This window comes from Lagopus leucura, unplaced genomic scaffold (genome assembly GCF_019238085.1).
Source record: "Lagopus leucura isolate 7727_CA_CO unplaced genomic scaffold, USGS_WTPT01 Super-Scaffold_100126, whole genome shotgun sequence".
Classification (NCBI taxonomy): domain Eukaryota; kingdom Metazoa; phylum Chordata; class Aves; order Galliformes; family Phasianidae; genus Lagopus; species Lagopus leucura.
Window position 1 is genome coordinate 92,026 of NW_024962329.1, and position 17,104 is coordinate 109,129.

At 63.0% G+C, this 17,104-nt stretch overlaps 2 protein-coding genes across 4 annotated transcripts; one reads left to right on the plus strand and one right to left on the minus strand.

Moving 5' to 3' along the window:
- Nucleotides 1–16: 16 nt before the first annotated feature.
- Nucleotides 17–7,438, plus strand: TUBG1 (tubulin gamma 1). 2 transcript variants are annotated; one of them, XM_042887891.1, is made up of 12 exons: nt 17–179; nt 322–434; nt 867–1,034; nt 1,286–1,354; nt 2,589–2,668; nt 3,266–3,392; nt 4,094–4,180; nt 4,421–4,570; nt 5,183–5,230; nt 5,816–5,968; nt 6,233–6,394; nt 6,829–7,438. In XM_042887891.1, exons 1-12 carry the CDS (start codon nt 131–133, stop codon nt 7,024–7,026), a joined length of 1,404 nt encoding a protein of 467 aa, XP_042743825.1. In that variant the 5' UTR covers nt 17–130; the 3' UTR covers nt 7,027–7,438. The 2 variants fall into 2 exon arrangements, with proteins under 2 accessions (XP_042743825.1, XP_042743826.1); XM_042887892.1 differs by lacking the exon at nt 5,183–5,230.
- Nucleotides 7,439–8,120: 682 nt separating this feature from the next.
- On the minus strand, nt 8,121–15,353 carry PLEKHH3 (pleckstrin homology, MyTH4 and FERM domain containing H3). Of its 2 annotated transcripts, none has more exons than XM_042887890.1 (13): nt 15,192–15,353; nt 12,627–12,682; nt 11,950–12,038; nt 11,591–11,785; nt 11,347–11,504; nt 11,148–11,271; nt 10,716–11,013; nt 10,423–10,630; nt 10,129–10,256; nt 9,917–10,037; nt 9,390–9,839; nt 9,104–9,295; nt 8,121–9,012 (listed from the first exon to the last, which is right to left on the minus strand). In XM_042887890.1, the coding sequence occupies exons 1-13, from the start codon at nt 15,336–15,338 to the stop codon at nt 8,839–8,841; spliced, it is 2,340 nt and encodes a 779-aa protein (XP_042743824.1). In that variant the 5' UTR covers nt 15,339–15,353; the 3' UTR covers nt 8,121–8,838. The 2 variants fall into 2 exon arrangements, with proteins under 2 accessions (XP_042743824.1, XP_042743823.1); XM_042887889.1 differs by having other exon boundaries at nt 10,120–10,256.
- Between the last annotated feature and the right edge of the window lie 1,751 nt (nt 15,354–17,104).

Genomic DNA, 17,104 nt, shown 5'->3' on the forward strand with positions numbered 1-17,104 from the left:
TCCAGGGCGCCGCGAGGGGACGGAGGAAGCGGGAGCGGAAGTGCGCCGTGCTCACGCGCAGTGCCGTTGGCGCCGAGCGGGAGAAGGCGACTGAGCAGCGGGAGCGGAGCTGAACGGAACAGCGGGCGGCATGCCGCGGGAGATCATTACCTTACAGCTGGGCCAGTGCGGCAACCAGAGTGAGTGGGCGCCCCAGAGCGGCGGCACGGCCAGGACAGCGCGGCTCGGGAGGGGCCGGGATGCTATGGGGGACGTGGGCGGGGCCTGCCGAGGGAGGGGGCGGGGCCCGAAGGCGGGGGTCGCTGACCGCCGTCCCCGCAGTTGGGTTCGAGTTCTGGAAGCAGCTCTGCGCCGAGCACGGCATCAGCCCCGAGGGCATCGTGGAGGAGTTTGCCACCGAGGGTACCGACCGCAAGGACGTCTTCTTCTACCAGGTACCCACGGCTCCCCAGAGCTGCTTCGCCGCGTAGTGGAGGCAGCCGCACTGCTGCAGCCCCGTTTGGGAGTGGGTGGGTGGCACCTCGGGCTGTTGCTCGAGTGGCAGATGGAGCCCCGTGCTGCTGCCGGGGCTGTATCCACACGCTGGTTGCGTGTTCTGGATGTGTCACGGGGGCTGGCGGAGGTGGAAGCATCAGGCTCAGAGTGCTGCAGGCAGCGCATCACCCAACAGCCACAGGGCTGCCCCGCACCCGGCACTCGGTGCTCTGGGGCACGCCAGGAAGTGACGGGCAGACAGTGCATAGCAGGCTGCGCCTCCTGCGCTCTGCATCGCGCTTGCTTGTGGCCAGGAGGTGGCATGCTCCGTCACAGTTTCTCTTGTGGTGAGGAGCTATACTGCATGCTGACCTTTCTGCTCCTCCTTAAAGGCAGACGACGAGCACTACATCCCACGAGCTGTGCTGCTGGACCTGGAGCCCCGAGTCATCCACTCCATCCTGAACTCCCCTTATGCTAACCTCTACAATCCAGAAAACATCTATCTGTCTGAGCATGGAGGTGGAGCCGGGAATAACTGGGCCAGTGGCTTCTCACAGGTAACAGGCCCTGGTGCTCCTGTGTATGAACACAGAGCAGTTATTGAGGGTTTATTGTGGCCTTTCTGGTGTCAGGCTCAGCACGCACTTTCTGCAGAATTCTGCGTCATTCAGCAGAGACATAGGACTGACCGTGGCACCCTGGGTGCAGGATCCCAGTGCCCAGCCAGCTTGGCTTCATGCCCAGCTTGATAAGCTCTGCACTGTTTTCTGTGGGAGATGAACAAATCCTGTTATGGTCTCTATTGCAGGGAGAAAAAATCCATGAAGATATATTCGACATAATAGACAGAGAGGCTGATGGGAGTGACAGTTTGGAAGTAAGTACACTGGGAGCTTTGGATGCTGTTGTCCTACCTGGCATTTCAGAGCTGGACTGCTGTTCTGTCAGGTTGAGCTCAGTCCTCCAGTGCATACAGAATGGCTCAGCTTGCTTCTGGGTGCTGACACAGGCAGTGAGTACAGAGGGGAGCTGGGAAAGGGAGATCTTTTCTGTCACTACTACATTTGCCAGGCTTCCCCAGAGGTCATCTCAGTATGCTCAGTGGGGCATTTTTCTGCCCAAAACACTGATAGCATTAGGCACGTCCAACAAAATACAGTCTGCAGGAGGAGTTTCAGTCATTATTGTGCTTTTTTCTTTCTCTGTTCCACCTCCCTCCTATGGTTCTCCCTTTCATCAACTGCAGAAGTGCAATGCACTGCCCTTTTGGATTGTTCTCCAATGAAGGTCTACCTGAGTAAAAAGGAACTGCATGGAAATGAGGCACTTGCTGCTCTCTGGTGCCTGCAGCAGCAGAGAGTGCCACAGAGTGCCTGTAGAAAAATGCTCAGAGTCAGAGTTGCCCAGTGCTCCGAAATCCACAGAATAAATGTGGGCAGCCGCGGCTTCATGTTCTCTCTAGCTGGATTAAAGAGGCATTGGAAATACCAAAAGCCTGGAGAAAGCTTTGGGGTTTCTTTGCCTTGTGCCTTTGGCAGGACCTTGACTACCATCCAGATAAAACCATTTCCTGTACGGAGACAGACAAGGCTCCTTGGTGCCTGTGTCAGGCTGTCACATGGCAACAGGGAAAGGGAAAATACTGTCATAAAATAAGTTGGCAGAAAATCTAAGAGCAGACCATGGGATCTGCAGAAAGCGGGGACTATCCTAAAGTCAGGTAGAGGGAGTTTGGCCACTGAGAAGAGGGCACAGGGAAAAGGCTGAGAAGATCTGCCTCCATTTAATGTGACCAGCTTGGTGCTGAGAGCGACATCTGAGCTATTCTGAACTCTGCGTTTTAGGGTGGGAGGACTCCAGGAGGCTCCTGAGCAGTGGTTGTTCTTTGTAGCGTGTGCAGAGAAGTAGAATCCTCCTACGCTGGAGAAGTGGTGTGAAGAGCATGTGGCTGTCACTGCAGTCTGGAGGAGCCAGGGCTAACCTCCACGTGCTTTCAGCTTCCTGCTTGCAGCAGTATTGCCACGAGGAGGTTCTCACCTTCACTGGCAGGCCTCTATCTTGTCTTGAGGCTGAACTGGACCTTGAGCTTTCTGCATTCTGCTTCCTTCCAGGGATTCGTGCTTTGCCACTCTATTGCTGGTGGAACAGGCTCTGGGCTGGGCTCTTACCTCCTCGAGAGACTGAATGACAGGTGAGTGTTCAGCCTTATCCCCTTTCTGCACCGCAGAGTCTGACCCAGGCTGGGCACCCTTCCAGAGCAGAGAGCTGACTCAGAGCCCAGGCTGGCACCCCCACCCAAATGCTGCCTTGTGCAATCCCTGGCAAACTGCCCAGGGAAGGGATGGCTCCTGATATGCCTGTGGACTGCAGGGGCTCTGAGGCTGGACTTGCACTGTACAAGCCGTGCTATCCTTCAGCTTTTCTTATCAGGCAGCTGCCTTCTGACACCTCGACTGTACCGTGGAGGATGGGAGGCTCTGGTTGTAGTTCTGAGCGGCCATCCCTGCCTGTTTCAGCTTGCAGCCTCTTGAAAAGGCTTGTAGGCAGCTGTTTAATCAGCCTGTGGATGGCTCAGCTTTGCCTGTAGCTCTGTCTGGCAGCCTGCTCCTGCGCTGCTAGAGTAGGCACTGCTGGGACAAATTCTCTCCCTCCCTGGGAGCTGAATCTGGCATGCAGTGCTGGTGACTCACTACTGCCCTGAGCCTGGAGACTGCAAAGAGAGCTTGTGGGAGGAGACAGCGCTGCCTTGGCGATGTTAACCCTTGAGATGGCTGGGCTTTCTCACTAGGTATCCCAAGAAGCTGGTGGAGACCTACTCGGTTTTCCCAAACCAGGATGAGATGAGTGACGTTGTGGTCCAACCGTACAACTCTCTACTGACACTGAAGAGGCTGACTCAGAATGCTGACTGTGTGGTAAGAGCTCCACTGCATGTCAGCCCAGTAGCACAGCCAGCTCCTGTGTAGCAGTCCTGAAGTGCAGCCTTTATTGGGGCAGGTGCTGCAGCCTCTGAAGCCCCATACACAGCAGTGAGTACACCTCTGTCTAGAAGGCCTGGGCAGATATGGTGGTTCTAGGGAGAGGTTAGTGCAGAGCCCTTGTCCCAAGCTGTCCTGCTTGGTAGTTTTGCCCCTTGAATCTGGCGAATTCTTCCCATGGCAGCAGTGGGCTAGCTGTGCTTGCTCTGCAGCACTGCCCCACAGCCTTCAGTTCAACTCAATTCCAGCATCCACAGGTCCTAGGCAGGTCCTAACCAAGACTCCTGCTCATCCCTACCACCTTAACTCTGCACATGGCAGGGCAATAACAGCTGTGACAGTGCTGCTGAAGGTTACTGCGAGGTGCTGGCCCAGAGGCTGTGCTCTCTGGGAGGGCACAGGGGAGCACAGCCAAGTTGAAGGCAAGAGCTCCCATTGACAGTGTCTGTTACTCTCCACGAATGAGTCAGCTTGTGGTTTCGAGTGTCTGCCACCTGCCACAGAGCAGTCTGCTGGGTTGCTGTGCCTGGGACCTGTGCTGGGCCAGGCTGTGCAATCCAGTGCCCTCAGACGTGGTCAGGGCTGGTTCTTCTCTGGCTGCCTCTGAGAGCCTTCACAGAGCTGTTTTCCTCTTGCAGGTGGTGCTAGATAACACAGCCTTGAATCGTATTGCGACAGATCGGCTGCACATTCAAAACCCATCATTCTCTCAGATCAACCAGCTGGTGAGAAGGGCTCTTTCCTCTGGAGAAGCTGGCACGGGGCTTCCCTGGTGGTTTGGATTTGGTTTGAGCCTGCTCCATAAGCTTAGCACGATGCTGGACAGCCTGGAACTGTGAACATGGTTCCTCTGTCCTTCTTTAGGGTGTATTCCGTGGGCACACAGCTTCCCTTGACCTAGTTTTTTAAAGCAGGCTTTGAATGTGCTCTGTGACCACTTGGTGACCCAGTGCTCTTCCTCCCAGGTCTCCACCATCATGTCTGCCAGCACCACCACACTCAGGTATCCTGGGTACATGAACAACGACCTCATCGGTCTGATTGCCTCGCTGATTCCCACCCCACGACTGCACTTCCTCATGACGGGGTACACACCGCTCACCACAGACCAGTCGGTAAGGCAGCCTTCTGGGGACTCCTCCTTTTCCCTGAGGGCACCGTGTAACATCCCATCAATCCATAGTCTTGGCATGAGCTGTAATTGCATGTTCCTAATCCCAGATCCATGTGCAGCCACCTCATGTGACAGCTCAAGCACAATGTGAATCAGCCACGGGCAGACAGTTGTGCTCGTGCTGGGCTAAATCCTTAACTCCAGACATCCTTGGAATGGTTGTGGCAGCTATGGGAGGGCCAGTGATTTGGTAAAAGTCATCCTTAAAAATGATCGGAACAAGCCCAGCAAAGCATCCCCGCCAGTCCTGTCATTGCAGTGGGTCACAAACTCACACCATTTAGGTCAGAAAGCTGCTGGTCGTTGCCATGCCACGGCTGAATGTGGTTTCCAAGTGTCAGCTTCTTCACCAGGGTGCACCCAAGGAGGGTCTGATTACCCTTCACCCACATCAAACATTGCCAGTAGTGTTCTGCTTGTTCCCAGCCAGTGCCCCCCCAGCCACAGGGGAGAATGAGGCTGTTCTGTTTTGAGACGCTCACCTGCACTGGCCGTGTCTCAGTTCTGCTAGGGGCTAACAGCTGCTAATCTCCTCTTGTATGCATTTCCTCAGGATGTTACTCAGAGAAGCAAATCTGAAAAACTGCTGGCTCTGAAAAGGGTATCGAGTGTGTGTTCTGTCCTCCCAGAGGAGTGCGAGGGGGGGTCATCCAGCAGCGCAGAGCTGGGCTGCCACGCCACCAAGCTGTCCTTGCCTTAGGCACGCTCCTTTGGGCGGCTGGCCCTGGCACCCACTGAGCAGACTGAAGTTGTGTGAAGTCTGTGACAGCACTTGGAGACTGCTGTGGCTGCCCACTGGCTCAGTGCAGGGTGGTCCCTCTCCGGTCTTCCAGCCTTGCTCCTCTTCTCAGAAGTGGAGCAGGACAGATGTGCGATGGCAACATTCAGTGTTTCCCTTCACTCTGAGCTCAGCTGAGCTTCACCCCCAGCCCCGGCTGCATTGCTGGATGGGCAGCTCAGCTCCCTCGTGGGAGAGCCTACACCGATGCTCCAGCTCTCAGCCTGGCTGTGCTTGTGGTGTGACTTTGGGATTTCCCCATCCTGCATGCAGCTTTGCACGTGGCTCCGTCCCAAGGGCAAGGGCTTCTCCTTCCAGCTGCCCTCTGTTTCTGTGTGCGTGTGCAGGGCAGCAGGAGGGCAAGGAAGCAGCACACCCACTGCCTCTGACCCCAGCTGATGTTCACAGGTGGCCAGTGTGAGGAAAACCACAGTCCTGGATGTGATGAGAAGATTGCTGCAGCCTAAAAATGTGATGGTGTCCACAGGTCGAGACAGGCAGACCAACCACTGCTACATTGCCATCCTGAACATCATCCAGGGGGAGGTAGATCCCACACAGGTGAGCTCCTGCATGATGCCATTTCAGATGCTGATGGAAGTGGTATAAGAACGGCACAGTCACCATGTTCCTGCTTGGAAATCCCAGAGCGAGGCTGAGGGGTGCCTGAGAACTGGCCCCAGGTTGCTCCTGAATGAGGCTGTATGCCATTTGGTGAAGTCCATCTTTCAGAGGCTGTATGCCCTGCAAGGAGCAGCTCCTGGGAGTGCTGCAGCTGGGCTTTGCCCAGCACCCTGCTATCCTTTGTTGCTCTCACCCCACCAGGTTCACAAGAGTCTGCAGCGGATCCGGGAGAGGAAGCTGGCTAACTTCATTCCCTGGGGTCCTGCCAGCATCCAGGTGGCTTTGTCACGGAAGTCCCCCTACCTGCCCTCGGCACATCGTGTCAGCGGCCTCATGATGGCAAATCACACCAACATCTCCTCGGTGAGTGCCTTCCCTCTGCACCACAGGCAGTACGCTAGGCCCCTGAAGCTGTGGTTCTGGCCATTATTTTACAGACGTGTCTTCTCTTGAGGCTTTCACAAAGCCACAGTGGCCTACGGATGAGGGGTGGGTAGGCAGTCCCAGTTTGCAGCACATCAGGATTTAGGTTTTCTGGACAGGGGTCACGTCCATCCATTCTGCACGCTCTGGGCACATCCGCATCCCCTGGTGCCTAGGGGGCAAGACTCCCCCTGCATGGCCAAAAGCAGCCAGGGGATCACGAGCTGATCCCAAGCATTGGTGGGGTGCAGGTGGCAGCTCCTGCCTGCAGGCCTGGTGCTGCTTGAAGCCTGATGAGGCAAGGGCCCCCTCCCCTGGGCTGTGCAGGCACTCTCAGGAGTCCTGTCCTACCTGACTGCTGCGCTGCTCCCCAGCTGTTTGAGCGGACGTGCCGGCAGTATGACAAGCTGCGCAAGCGAGAGGCTTTCCTGGAGCAGTTCCGCAAGGAGGACATCTTCAAGGACAACTTCGATGAGCTGGACAACTCACGGGAGATTGTGCAGCAGCTGATCGATGAGTACCACGCGGCCACGCGCCCTGACTACATCTCCTGGGGCACACAGGAGCAGTGACCTGGGAACAGGAGGTCTCATGGCCACTGCCATATGCTGCAGGGCACGGCTCTGCTGCACCCACATCGAGCACCACTCAGGCCTCCCCCATAGAGCTGCTGGTGGATGTGCACGCACACACACACGTGCTCCTCAGCAGTGAGCAGCACTGCCCCTGCAGGCCCTGGGTAGAGGACAACCTCCACCACACCTCGTGCCCTGGCCCAGGATGGGACTGGGGCAGCCGCTGACTGTGCTGAGGGAGAACCAGGGGCCTGGAGCAAGCCTGGCCCAAAGGTTGGGCTGTGTGTGGCTGAGCCAGTCCTTGCCTTGGGCAGAGTCCTTTCTCCTTTGCCAGATCAGGCCTGGGCCACAGGCTGCTTCTATATTTTTGTAGGTTATTGTGCTTTAATAAAGGCTGTTCCTGCACTGACTCTGCCTGCAGCGCATCCCCACTGCACAGCAGCACCAAGCAGGAGCCCCTGCAGCAGGCAGCATGCTGCTGGGCAGGTGCTACAGCAGAGCCAGAAATACAGGCAGGACCTGCGGTGCAGCTGACCAGGACACCTCCCCACCCGGCCCGCACTGCGCACATGGTGACGGCGTTAATGTTTCACAGGGGTGAGGCCACAGGCAGGAGGACCCTGTTGGGGTGCCATCCCCACCGCTGCAGCCCAAAGCAAAGGGATGGCAATGGCAGGGAGGGCAAGAGGCTGTCAGCACTGCCAGCCCACGCACACCCAGCTCTAGTGCTGTTCCACACAAGCAATCATACAACCCAGGACAGCACAGGGTGCGGGGCATTGCTGGCAGCAGCCCATGCACAGGCAGCCCAAGGTGAGAATTAGCCTTTTCCTCTGACCCTGTGGCACGGAGCAGCAGGCTAATAATACTCACGGCCATTGCAGCGCTGGGCTCCCACGCCCTCTTGGCATGGGCCCCACAGAGGTGCCTGCAGCGGGGACAGTTCCCCCCCAGCTGGGGTGGCAGTGCCAGCGGGTGCCGGGGGAGCTGGACGCAGAGCTGCGGCGCTGTTGATGAAATGCCAAAGGGCAGCACGAGGAGCCACAGAGCCAGCAGCTCCCTGCCCCCAAGGACACGCTGTGCTGTTCCGCTGTGGACAGGGGCACCCAAGCTGAAGCCCTGCTGCACATCCCGAGGATGACAGGGGGCTCAGCCTTCCTTTTGTGCATTTATTAAAAAAAAACAAAACAAGAAAAACAAAAAACAACAACAAAACAAACAAAAGCCCCAAAGACAACTGACCGACTTTACAGAGGCAACGTTGTGGGCCTAAGCCCCAGCCGTACCACCCACCCTGCAGCCCCTGGGGTACCCCTGCACTACCAGCCCTGCTACAGGGCACCACGTGGGTCCCTAAGGGCAGCTCAGCCAAAAGCCACCCGCAGCTTTCCAGGAAAGGTGGACTCAGTGGACGGACAGACAGACAATGGCAGTGCAGCTGCCCAGCACCCTCTGCCCAGGCAAAGCCACCAGGATGAGGACTGGGGCATGGGCAGAACCACCAGGACAGCACAACTGCTGGAGGCAAAGGCACCAGGGACAAGGGATGGGGACAGGCCTGGGGGGCAGTGCGGGGCACCAGCCGGGGGAACCAGGGCATAGCCACAGCAGGTACCCACAGCACAGCAGCCCCACCGCCCCTCCAGGGAAAGTGCTCAGAGACGTGGGCAAGCAGGCGTCTCGAAATAAATTAAGGAAACAACCAGAAAGGCAACGGTGGATCAGGGAGCGCATGGCACCTGGGCCCATGCTGACCCACTGCTTCCTCTCCTCCTTGTGCCATCCACGGAGCATCCTCTGGCTGCCAGGCTAGCTGCTGAAGGAGCCAGCAGGCAGCAGGTGCTGCCAGGACCCAGCTGCAGGGCACAGCCCCCGGGGTCGCACTGCAGCATCAGAGCCGAGGGGGCTGGCAGGCAGCTCCTGGGGCTGGCGGGCACCCATCGAGGCAAGGTAAGTGTTGAGAAGCTGGGCAATCTCATCCACCTGCAGAGCAGAGGGACGCAGCTGGGTCAGCCCAAAGCGTCTGCAGCCCCCAAATAGGATGACAGACAGAGGAGGGACAGACACCCCTTACCTGGGAGGTCTCGAAGAGCAGGTCCCGGTCCTCCACGGAGAGGCGGAAGGTGCTGCTATCGGAGGCCCCGAAGGAGGAGATACGGCTGTAGCAGAAGCTGTCCAGGGGCTCCCGTTCCCCCGGCTTATAGAGCGAGACGGCCTTGGCCCCGACACTCAGCCACAGCCGCTGGGGTCCGGCGCCCACGGGGTTCTGCAGGGGGACGGAGGGCCGTCAGGGCCGCCCCCCCCACACCCCCCCCCCCCCCCCCCCCCCCCCCCTCCCCACCGCCGCGCCGGGGCCTCACCGCACGCAGATCCACGTCGAAGAGAGTGGAGCCGAAGCCGGGCCATTCCCGCACCAGCGCCACGTAGGCGGCCATGGCTTCGGGCCGTCCCATGCCCTGCAGCAGCTTCCACTTCTCCACGATGGCGGCCACGGTGCCGGCCCCCTCCTCCCGCAGGCGGCCCCGCAGCCGCAGGTCCCGCTCGGCGCGCCGCTTGGCCGGCGCGCGCCCCCAGAGCCCCCCGGCCAGCAGCCCCGCGCGCAGCCGCGCCCCGCGGCACTTGGGGGGGGGGTCGGGGCGGGGGGGCGCCAGGCGGGCGCGCAGCACGCGAGGCGGGAAGAGCTCCTCCAGGCGCGGGAACGGCGCGCGGGCGGAGAAGTCGCTGTTGAGGCTCTGCAGGCGCAGCGCCGCCAGCGTCTGCAGCGTCTCCTCCGACGTGGGCACGTAACCCCGCAGCACCATCTCGTGAGCCTGCGGGACGCCGGGGTCAGCGGGGCCGGGCCGGCCGTCGCGCGGTGCGGACGCCCGCGGCGCGGCCCCGCTCCCACCTGCTCGAAGAGGAGCGCGAACTCCAGGCTGTCCCGCGGGACGTTCTCCGTGTCCAGAAAGCCGTAGTGCTTGAAGCGGAGCCGGCGCGGCACGTCCTGCCCCCGCTGCTCCCCGGTCAGGCTGCGGGGGAAGCACGGTGCCGTCAGCGACGCCCCCTCCTCGCGGAGCCCCCGGCCCCCGGGCAGCACGGCGGGACATTTACTTTTCAAACCTGGTGAGGACGTCTGCCAGCAGCGTGGAGCTGCCCACGGGCTGCTCGCGGAGCCGGGACTGCTCATAGAGCGCAAAGAGGTTGGGGCTCTGCGACAGCCCCAGGCGCGACACGAGCTCCTGGGCCACCTGGGGCGAGACAAAGGCAACCAACGGTGACTGCGCGTCCCTGGCCGCGGTGCTCAGGACTGCAAAGGGACACAGACAGGTCACGGCCGGCCCCGCGCCAGCCCCCTCCCCGGCCCCGTCTCCTTCAGCCGCCCCCAGCCCCGCGCGGCGCCGCCGCGGTGCCCACCTCCTCCGCCGTGGTGTGGGAGCTGATGGTCACGCTGCAGGCGGCCACCCCCGGGCAGTGCACGGTGCACACCATCTCCTGTCGCCGCATCAGCACCAGGATCTCCTCCAGGGACGGCACGCACTCCCGGCCCCGCGTCTTTCCCAGCGCCTCCTGGATGAAGCGGGCGTACTCGGCCATCTCCGAGGCGGGGAAGCGGCTCTCCGTCCTGTGAGGAACACCGGCAGGGTCAACGCTGCCCGGGGGACCCCGTGCCATCCCAGCTCTGTGCCCCACGGCTCAGCGGCACTTGCCTGACCAAGTGGAAGCGCAGGAAGCGCAGGACGGGCGGGGAGGGCAGGAACGTGCAGCTCATGCAGGTGAGCAGCTGCCAGTAGTGCAAGTCGCCCGGCCCGCCCGGCGCCGGTGGCTCCGTGGTCTGCTTCACCAGCTGGCAGTAAATCTCATCCACCAGCGGCGGCAGGTCCAGACAGGTCTGCAGGATGCCCTGGATCAGTGGCACTGGGTCCTGCTGCGACTCCAGCTGCTGCAGAGAGTTAAACAGCTTCACGGCCTCGTCACGCAGCGTGGTGTAGCTGTGAGGACCAGGAGCTGCAGGACAGGAATGGGGATTTAACAGCTGCGCGGGTTTTCCAAAGTGCCTCCCCACCACCACAGATGTGATGTGGGAGTTCAGACCCGGCCTGGCAGCGTGGAACTGCTACAGTGCTGCATGCAATGCTCACCGCTTTGGTCCAGGCTGCCGTAGGGGAAAGGCAGCAGGGGTGCGTAGAGGGGGCTGCTGGTGTAGCGCAGAATGGGGTTGCAGCGGTAGATTTGCTCCAGCACCTCGGGGTTGCCACAGTGCTCCTGCAAGGGTGAGGCGATAACAGCAGCTGCCACAGGATGGCCCGCTGGGTGCAGCGCCTGCAGCCCTGCGCTCACCTCCACATCGCGCATGAGCAGCTGTGTGGGCGTCTGCACGGGCGCTTTGCTGTCGATCACCTTCTGCACAGCGCACACCCAGCGCACGGCCTCGTGCAAGTGCTCGGTGTACAGGCGATAGCAGTGCTTCCTGCCAAACACTGTCATGCTCCAGAACCCTGCAAGGGGACGCACAGCTCACCGGCTGCCCCTCTGGGTGACAACGCAGGGCGCGAGGGCACGGCCCAGCTAAGGGGCTCCCTACCCGTCTCCTTGTAGGTCTGCTTGTCTGGCCACAGCACGGAGCAGAGGCTGGTGAGCACCAGGGAGCCCAGACGCTTGGCCCCCCTTTCATTGCTGCTGTAGTAGTCCAGGGAGTCGGGCGTCAGCACGAACCAGTACTTGCGAGGCCGGAGCCAGGGGGTCTTCACACCACCCCGCACCTCCCGTTGCAGCCAGCCTGGGGAGGGGAAGCCTCAGCTCCTGCGGCACCTGCCCAAGTGCTCTGCCCTGTACCATCCCAGGGCAGCATCCAGCCCGTCGGGGCACGGTCCTGCCAACCCCAGCTGGGAACCCAGGCCAGAAGCATCCAAGTTAGAGAAGCCTGCATGACACTGCACCTACCTTTCACAAGAGCATCGGGGTCTTCCTCCACTGGCCCCGGCCCCTTCTCCACGATGAGACTGCGCATCTCCTCTGACACCAGCAGGGACCTGGGAACAAGGCAGGACTCAGCCTGGTGCCTATGAGAGCATCCCAGATGGGGGGAACGGCAGCGCCCTGGCAGCAGGGACCTGCGTCCCCAGGGGCTTTGGTCACCCCGCAACTCCGCAGTGGGAACGCGGCAGAGCCATCGGGTGCAGATGACCCTGGCTAAAAATAAGCTGTCTGCAGTTGTGGCCCTGCCAAGGAATTCGGAAAATGAACAACCAGGAAGGAATGCTGGCAGCGATGTCAGTGCTGCGAGGACAGGGAGCAGGCAGGCTGCTGGGCCTCAGCACCCCGCTTCCCTGGGCACACAGCAGCCCAGGACACGGCCCCATGGGCAGACGCAGCCTTGCAGAGCCCCACAATTGGGTCCCATTGGGTAATCTGCTACAGCTTAGCTGTTCGGCACAGGGATGGAGATGTGCTCGAGGTGTAGCAGACGAGGATGGAGACGGGCAGTCCTGATTCTGCCATTCCTCCACACCGTGCCCAGCTCCGTGAGCAGGACAGGACGGTGCACACTGGTGCCTGCTGGGTACCAGCCCCCAGCACGGTGTGAGGGCTGCGATGCGATGTGGCAGGGGGTCACTCACCGCTCCGAGCCACTGCTGATGCGGGTGGGCTGACTCAGGCTCACCTCCAGGGATGCCTGCAGAGGAAGGAGAGATGTCTCACTCCCCGCTCACTGCCCAGCACCCCCAACCCATCTCCCCACAATGACCGCATGTCTCTGGATCCAAAGGGAAGGGCTCACATCCCGGGAGCACGCATGGCTGCAGCTAGGGCACCCCTCAGGGCAGACACGGGTGCGCTGGCCGCGTATCCTCAGCTCACCCCAGCAGGCTGAATACCGTGCAGAATTGCACAAGGTCAGTGCTGAGTAATACGCTTACGGCACAAAGTCCCATTGTAATGGGGCCGCTGACTTCCTGCCCGCGGCAGTGGGACGCTGAGCAGGGAAGTCCCTGGCCCTGCAGCGGGATGGGGACGGTTCCTCCTTGTGTGACACGACTCCATGTTGATGGAGCCACACACGTGACTGCCCCACGCACATGCTGGGACATGAGGCACTGCCCCGGTACCAGCCAGCACCACGCCGGGCAGGGTGCAGGGATGCGGTGGCACGGGCAGGATGGCCCCAGGAGGTGCACAGGCACTACTGCCAGCTGCAGCCTGATGGTGGAAGACACAACCAAGTCAGAACACACTGCAGAATGCCAAGAAAAAGAGACAGCTGCTAAAATTAGCAGTGGGGACGGGGAGCAGGAGCTGCCCCAGGTACTGCTGCGCCAGGGCAGGATCGGGCACCGCTGATCTGTGGCATTAAGGGCATCTGCCATGAGCAGAAGCACTCTGTGCATGGGGATGGTGTCCCCCAGAGCTGTGCCACCCCTCAGGCAAGGAGGGCTCTGTGAGCTCCTGCATGGCTGGGCCGCGGGGATGGTGCCCAGCACCTCTCATGACCCACAGGACAGCTCCTTCTCAGGGCTATAAATAACCAGAGAGGAGCCACCACGGCCAGGCCAGCTGCTCCCACGCTCCCAGGAAGAGGCAGCCACACCACAGGCTGACGGGGACCCCACAGCCACAGGGCGGGCAAAGGGCTCCCCAGGGACCTGGCGTCACAGCCACACATGCCAGACTCAACCTCTGGAGCCAGCAGCCCGTGGGACGCAGGAAGTCCCAGAAGGCTTCTGCTGCTGCTGTGCCCTTGGCACCAGCTCTAGTGCCCAGCAGGTCTATCTCCAGCCCTGCCTCCCTACCCCTGCCCTGGAGGTGCTGCTGAAGGTATCCCTTGAGAGCCAGGATCTGCTGCAGCGGGGGCACCTGGGCTGCCCGCAGCCCTTCACGGTCAGAGCACCCCAGCAGCAATAAGACCACACTGCAAACCCCAATGCAGGGCAGAGAGGGGCTGCAGTGAGCTCGGCTGCACTCTGCCCCACAGCCCCTCTCGGCAGCGATTCAGCCCTGCAGCTCCCAGCCTCCCCCCACTATCCCTCGTGCAGCCTGGCGGGAGGGAAGCATTGGCTTCCGCCGCGCCGCTCCGCTTCCCTGAGCAGAGGAAGCAGCCAGAGCGGGGAGATCTGGAAGGAGAGATGTGCTGAGAGCAGTCCTGCAGCGCTGCCTGGACCCAGGGCTGCACAGAGCCGACGGGGACCCCCGCACCAACCTCACCCTCGACCGCAGCACAGAGCGGGATCCCGCGTCAGGCTCTGGCTCCACAGCTCTGCCCCGAGAAGCAGGCATGGGAAGCTCCGCTCTCCACGCAGACGCTCCGGATTTGGCTGCGCTCTATCACTCCATAGGCGCTCCGGTTCCCCCCGCGCTGCCAGGGCACCGGGAACAGCCCAGGGGGCAGCAGCCAACGCCACGGCGCACGAGCCACCGAGCAAAGGACGGCGGGTACGGTCCAACAGACGGGAGCCGCGGTGCCAGCCCTGCTCGGCCGCATGGCCGGAGGCAGCTCGGGCTCTGGGAGCACCCGCAGCCCGAACTAATGGGAGCGTGGCGCCAGGCCCCGCGAATTGTGAGAAAAGAGGCCAGGCTGCCTCCCCCAGGGAGGGCGGGAGAGACTCTGCCCCCCGGGACCCCGACCGCCTCCGGCCCCCGCAGACGCGGACCCCGAACACCGGGCAGATTCGGGCCCCGACCTCTTCACTCGGGCCGGGTCACGTCCCCGCCGGCCCCGGCACCGCCGCTCAGTCGCTGGAGGCGCACCGAGTTCAGCACCAGCCCGGCCACCGCGCAGCCCCCGGCGGCCAGAGCTCGCCCGCCAGCCCCGGCGGCTCCGATCCCAGCGCCCCGCAGAGGGGACGCGCCAAGGGCAGCCTGGCCCGCGGGCCCCGGCGCACCCCGAGCGAGGGGAGGACGTGCCCGGGCAAGCGGCGGCAAGGAGCGGGGCCGGGCGGCCGCTGCCGGGAACCGCCGGATGCGCTCGCGGCGTCCCCGCCACGGGGCCCGGCTCCGAACCCCCTCTGCACGGGTGGCCCGCGCGGCGGGTCGGGCTCCGGGCCCCGCTGAACCGCGGGCCGGGGCCGCGCACCGGGAGCGGGGCGGGTGCAGCGCGAAGAGGCGCGGCGCGGCGCGGGGCGGCCTCCGGCCGGTCCGAACCGAACCGCGCACCGCGACCGCTGGCGTCCGGTGCCGCTCGGACCCACCCGGTCTCCCTGGGCGCGGAGCTCGAAGGACGCCTCCTCCTCGGCCTCGCCGTCCGCCTCCCGCTCCGCCTCGCCGTAGTCCCGCCGCAGCAGCGTGAAGCCCTGCCGGCAGCACAGCAGCCACCAGAGCCCGCCGGGGAACGGCATCGCCCCGCCGGGCCCGGCTCCCTTCCCGCGTCGCGCTCCGGCCGCCGCCGCCGCCGCCCCGGGCGGGCCGGTCCCGCCGCGTCACCGACGTCCGCCAATCGCCGCGCGCGGCCCGGGGCGGAGCGAGGCTCCCGGTACAACGGGCCGCCGTTTGCGTCATCCGCCGGACGGGGGCGCGCGGCCGAACGGGGCGGCGGTCGGCGCCGGGACCGCGCGGTGGGCGAGAGCGGCCGCGGGCGTCGCTTTGCGCCGGGGCTGCGGCGCGGTCCGGCCTTGGCGAAGCAGCGCTTTGCGCCGGGCGGGGAGCCGCGGGCGCGTGGTGTCACACAGCGCAGCTGGCAGCGTCCCGTCCCGTCAACGCGCCGCAGCCCCGGCCCAGGAGGGCCCGGAATGCCGGTGCCGCGTGCGGGGCGCAGCTCCCACGTTGCACGGAATGACGCCACCCCACTTCCACCGGCGCGGCCCTTTCACCCCTCGGTGCCAAGGGCACGTTCGGTGCTCTCACAGCCGCGGTTGCACCGTGCGCACGATGCGGGCGCGGGGTCACGGCCCGTCCTGCCAGCGCCGTCACCTCGGCTGCTGCAGCACCGGAAGGGTTAAAGCATCCGCCCGGCTCTCCGGGAGCCGCTGGGACCGGGCCGTGCAGGCAGGAGCCGCCAGCTCGCCTCCCACGCACCGCCAGCCCCGAGGGGCCGCGGGCAGGGAGCGGGGCCACTGCTGCGGGGCAGAGCAGCAGCTGCGGGACTGGCGTGGTGCCCGCGGTGCGGGGAGGTACGGCGCGGCCGTGGGGCAGCCCGAAGCTGGGCAGGGAGCTGGGAGTCCGCGGGACACGGGTGGTCGGTGCAGCAGAATGGGGGCTGCGAGGGGATGGGGGCCCTGCGGTACTGAGTCAGTGGTAATTGCATTTCTGCCCAGAAGTAGGCGAAGGGTCCGAGCTTCCCAGTATGAGCTGGGCTGATTACAGAGCGTGTGGGTGAGCGGGAAGAGGTCTCCAAACCCAGAGATGGGGAGGCATCGCCCCCCACACAGAAACCCTCGGTGTCAGAGCCAGGGTGAACCGACCCGGGGCTCAGAACCACCCCCTCGCAGGGAAGCTTGAACTGCCCCTGCAGACCCTGGATCTGCTGCTCTGGGCGCTCTGTGCTGGCATTGCTCAGCCCTGCCGGGAGGCTGAGTGCAACAGGAGCAACCGCCCTGTGTGGAATGCTTGGAGCCACTGGGATGGACCTGCTGGGGCCAAATCTCGTGGGGAAATGAGAGGAGAGGAAGGGAGAGGAAAACCCCTCTCGCCCATCGCCCTGGGGGGAGTTTCCAGCCTGAGCCGGAGCAGGATTTTCCCTAGGATCGCACTGCTGGCCCCGGGGGGTTTTCCGACCCCTACAGCCCCAGTGTGGGTCTGTGGGCTCCATCGCCGCCTCTGCCCTGCTGGCGATGTGGAGGCTGTGACAAACCCTGCTGGAGTGCGGCTAGGCCGTTCCCATCCCGTGACTGAGGGTCCCAACCCCGTGGGTGCCCCTGGCTCGGGCAGACGCGGTCAGGCCCCGCAGCGTCGGGCAACAGGCAGGACAGGAAACGCTGGGTTCTGCTGCCTCCTGCAGGCATCCACCGACCACTGCCGCGGCGCTTCCCCGGCTTCCTGCCGCCTGCCCGATATCGGCCTCGGTACCTACGGCAGCTTCTGCTCCTCCACCCCGGAGAGTCCCCGGCCGCGCAGAGATGTGGCCTGACACAGCGTAGTTCGAGCAGGGTTTATTGCAAGGGTGGAA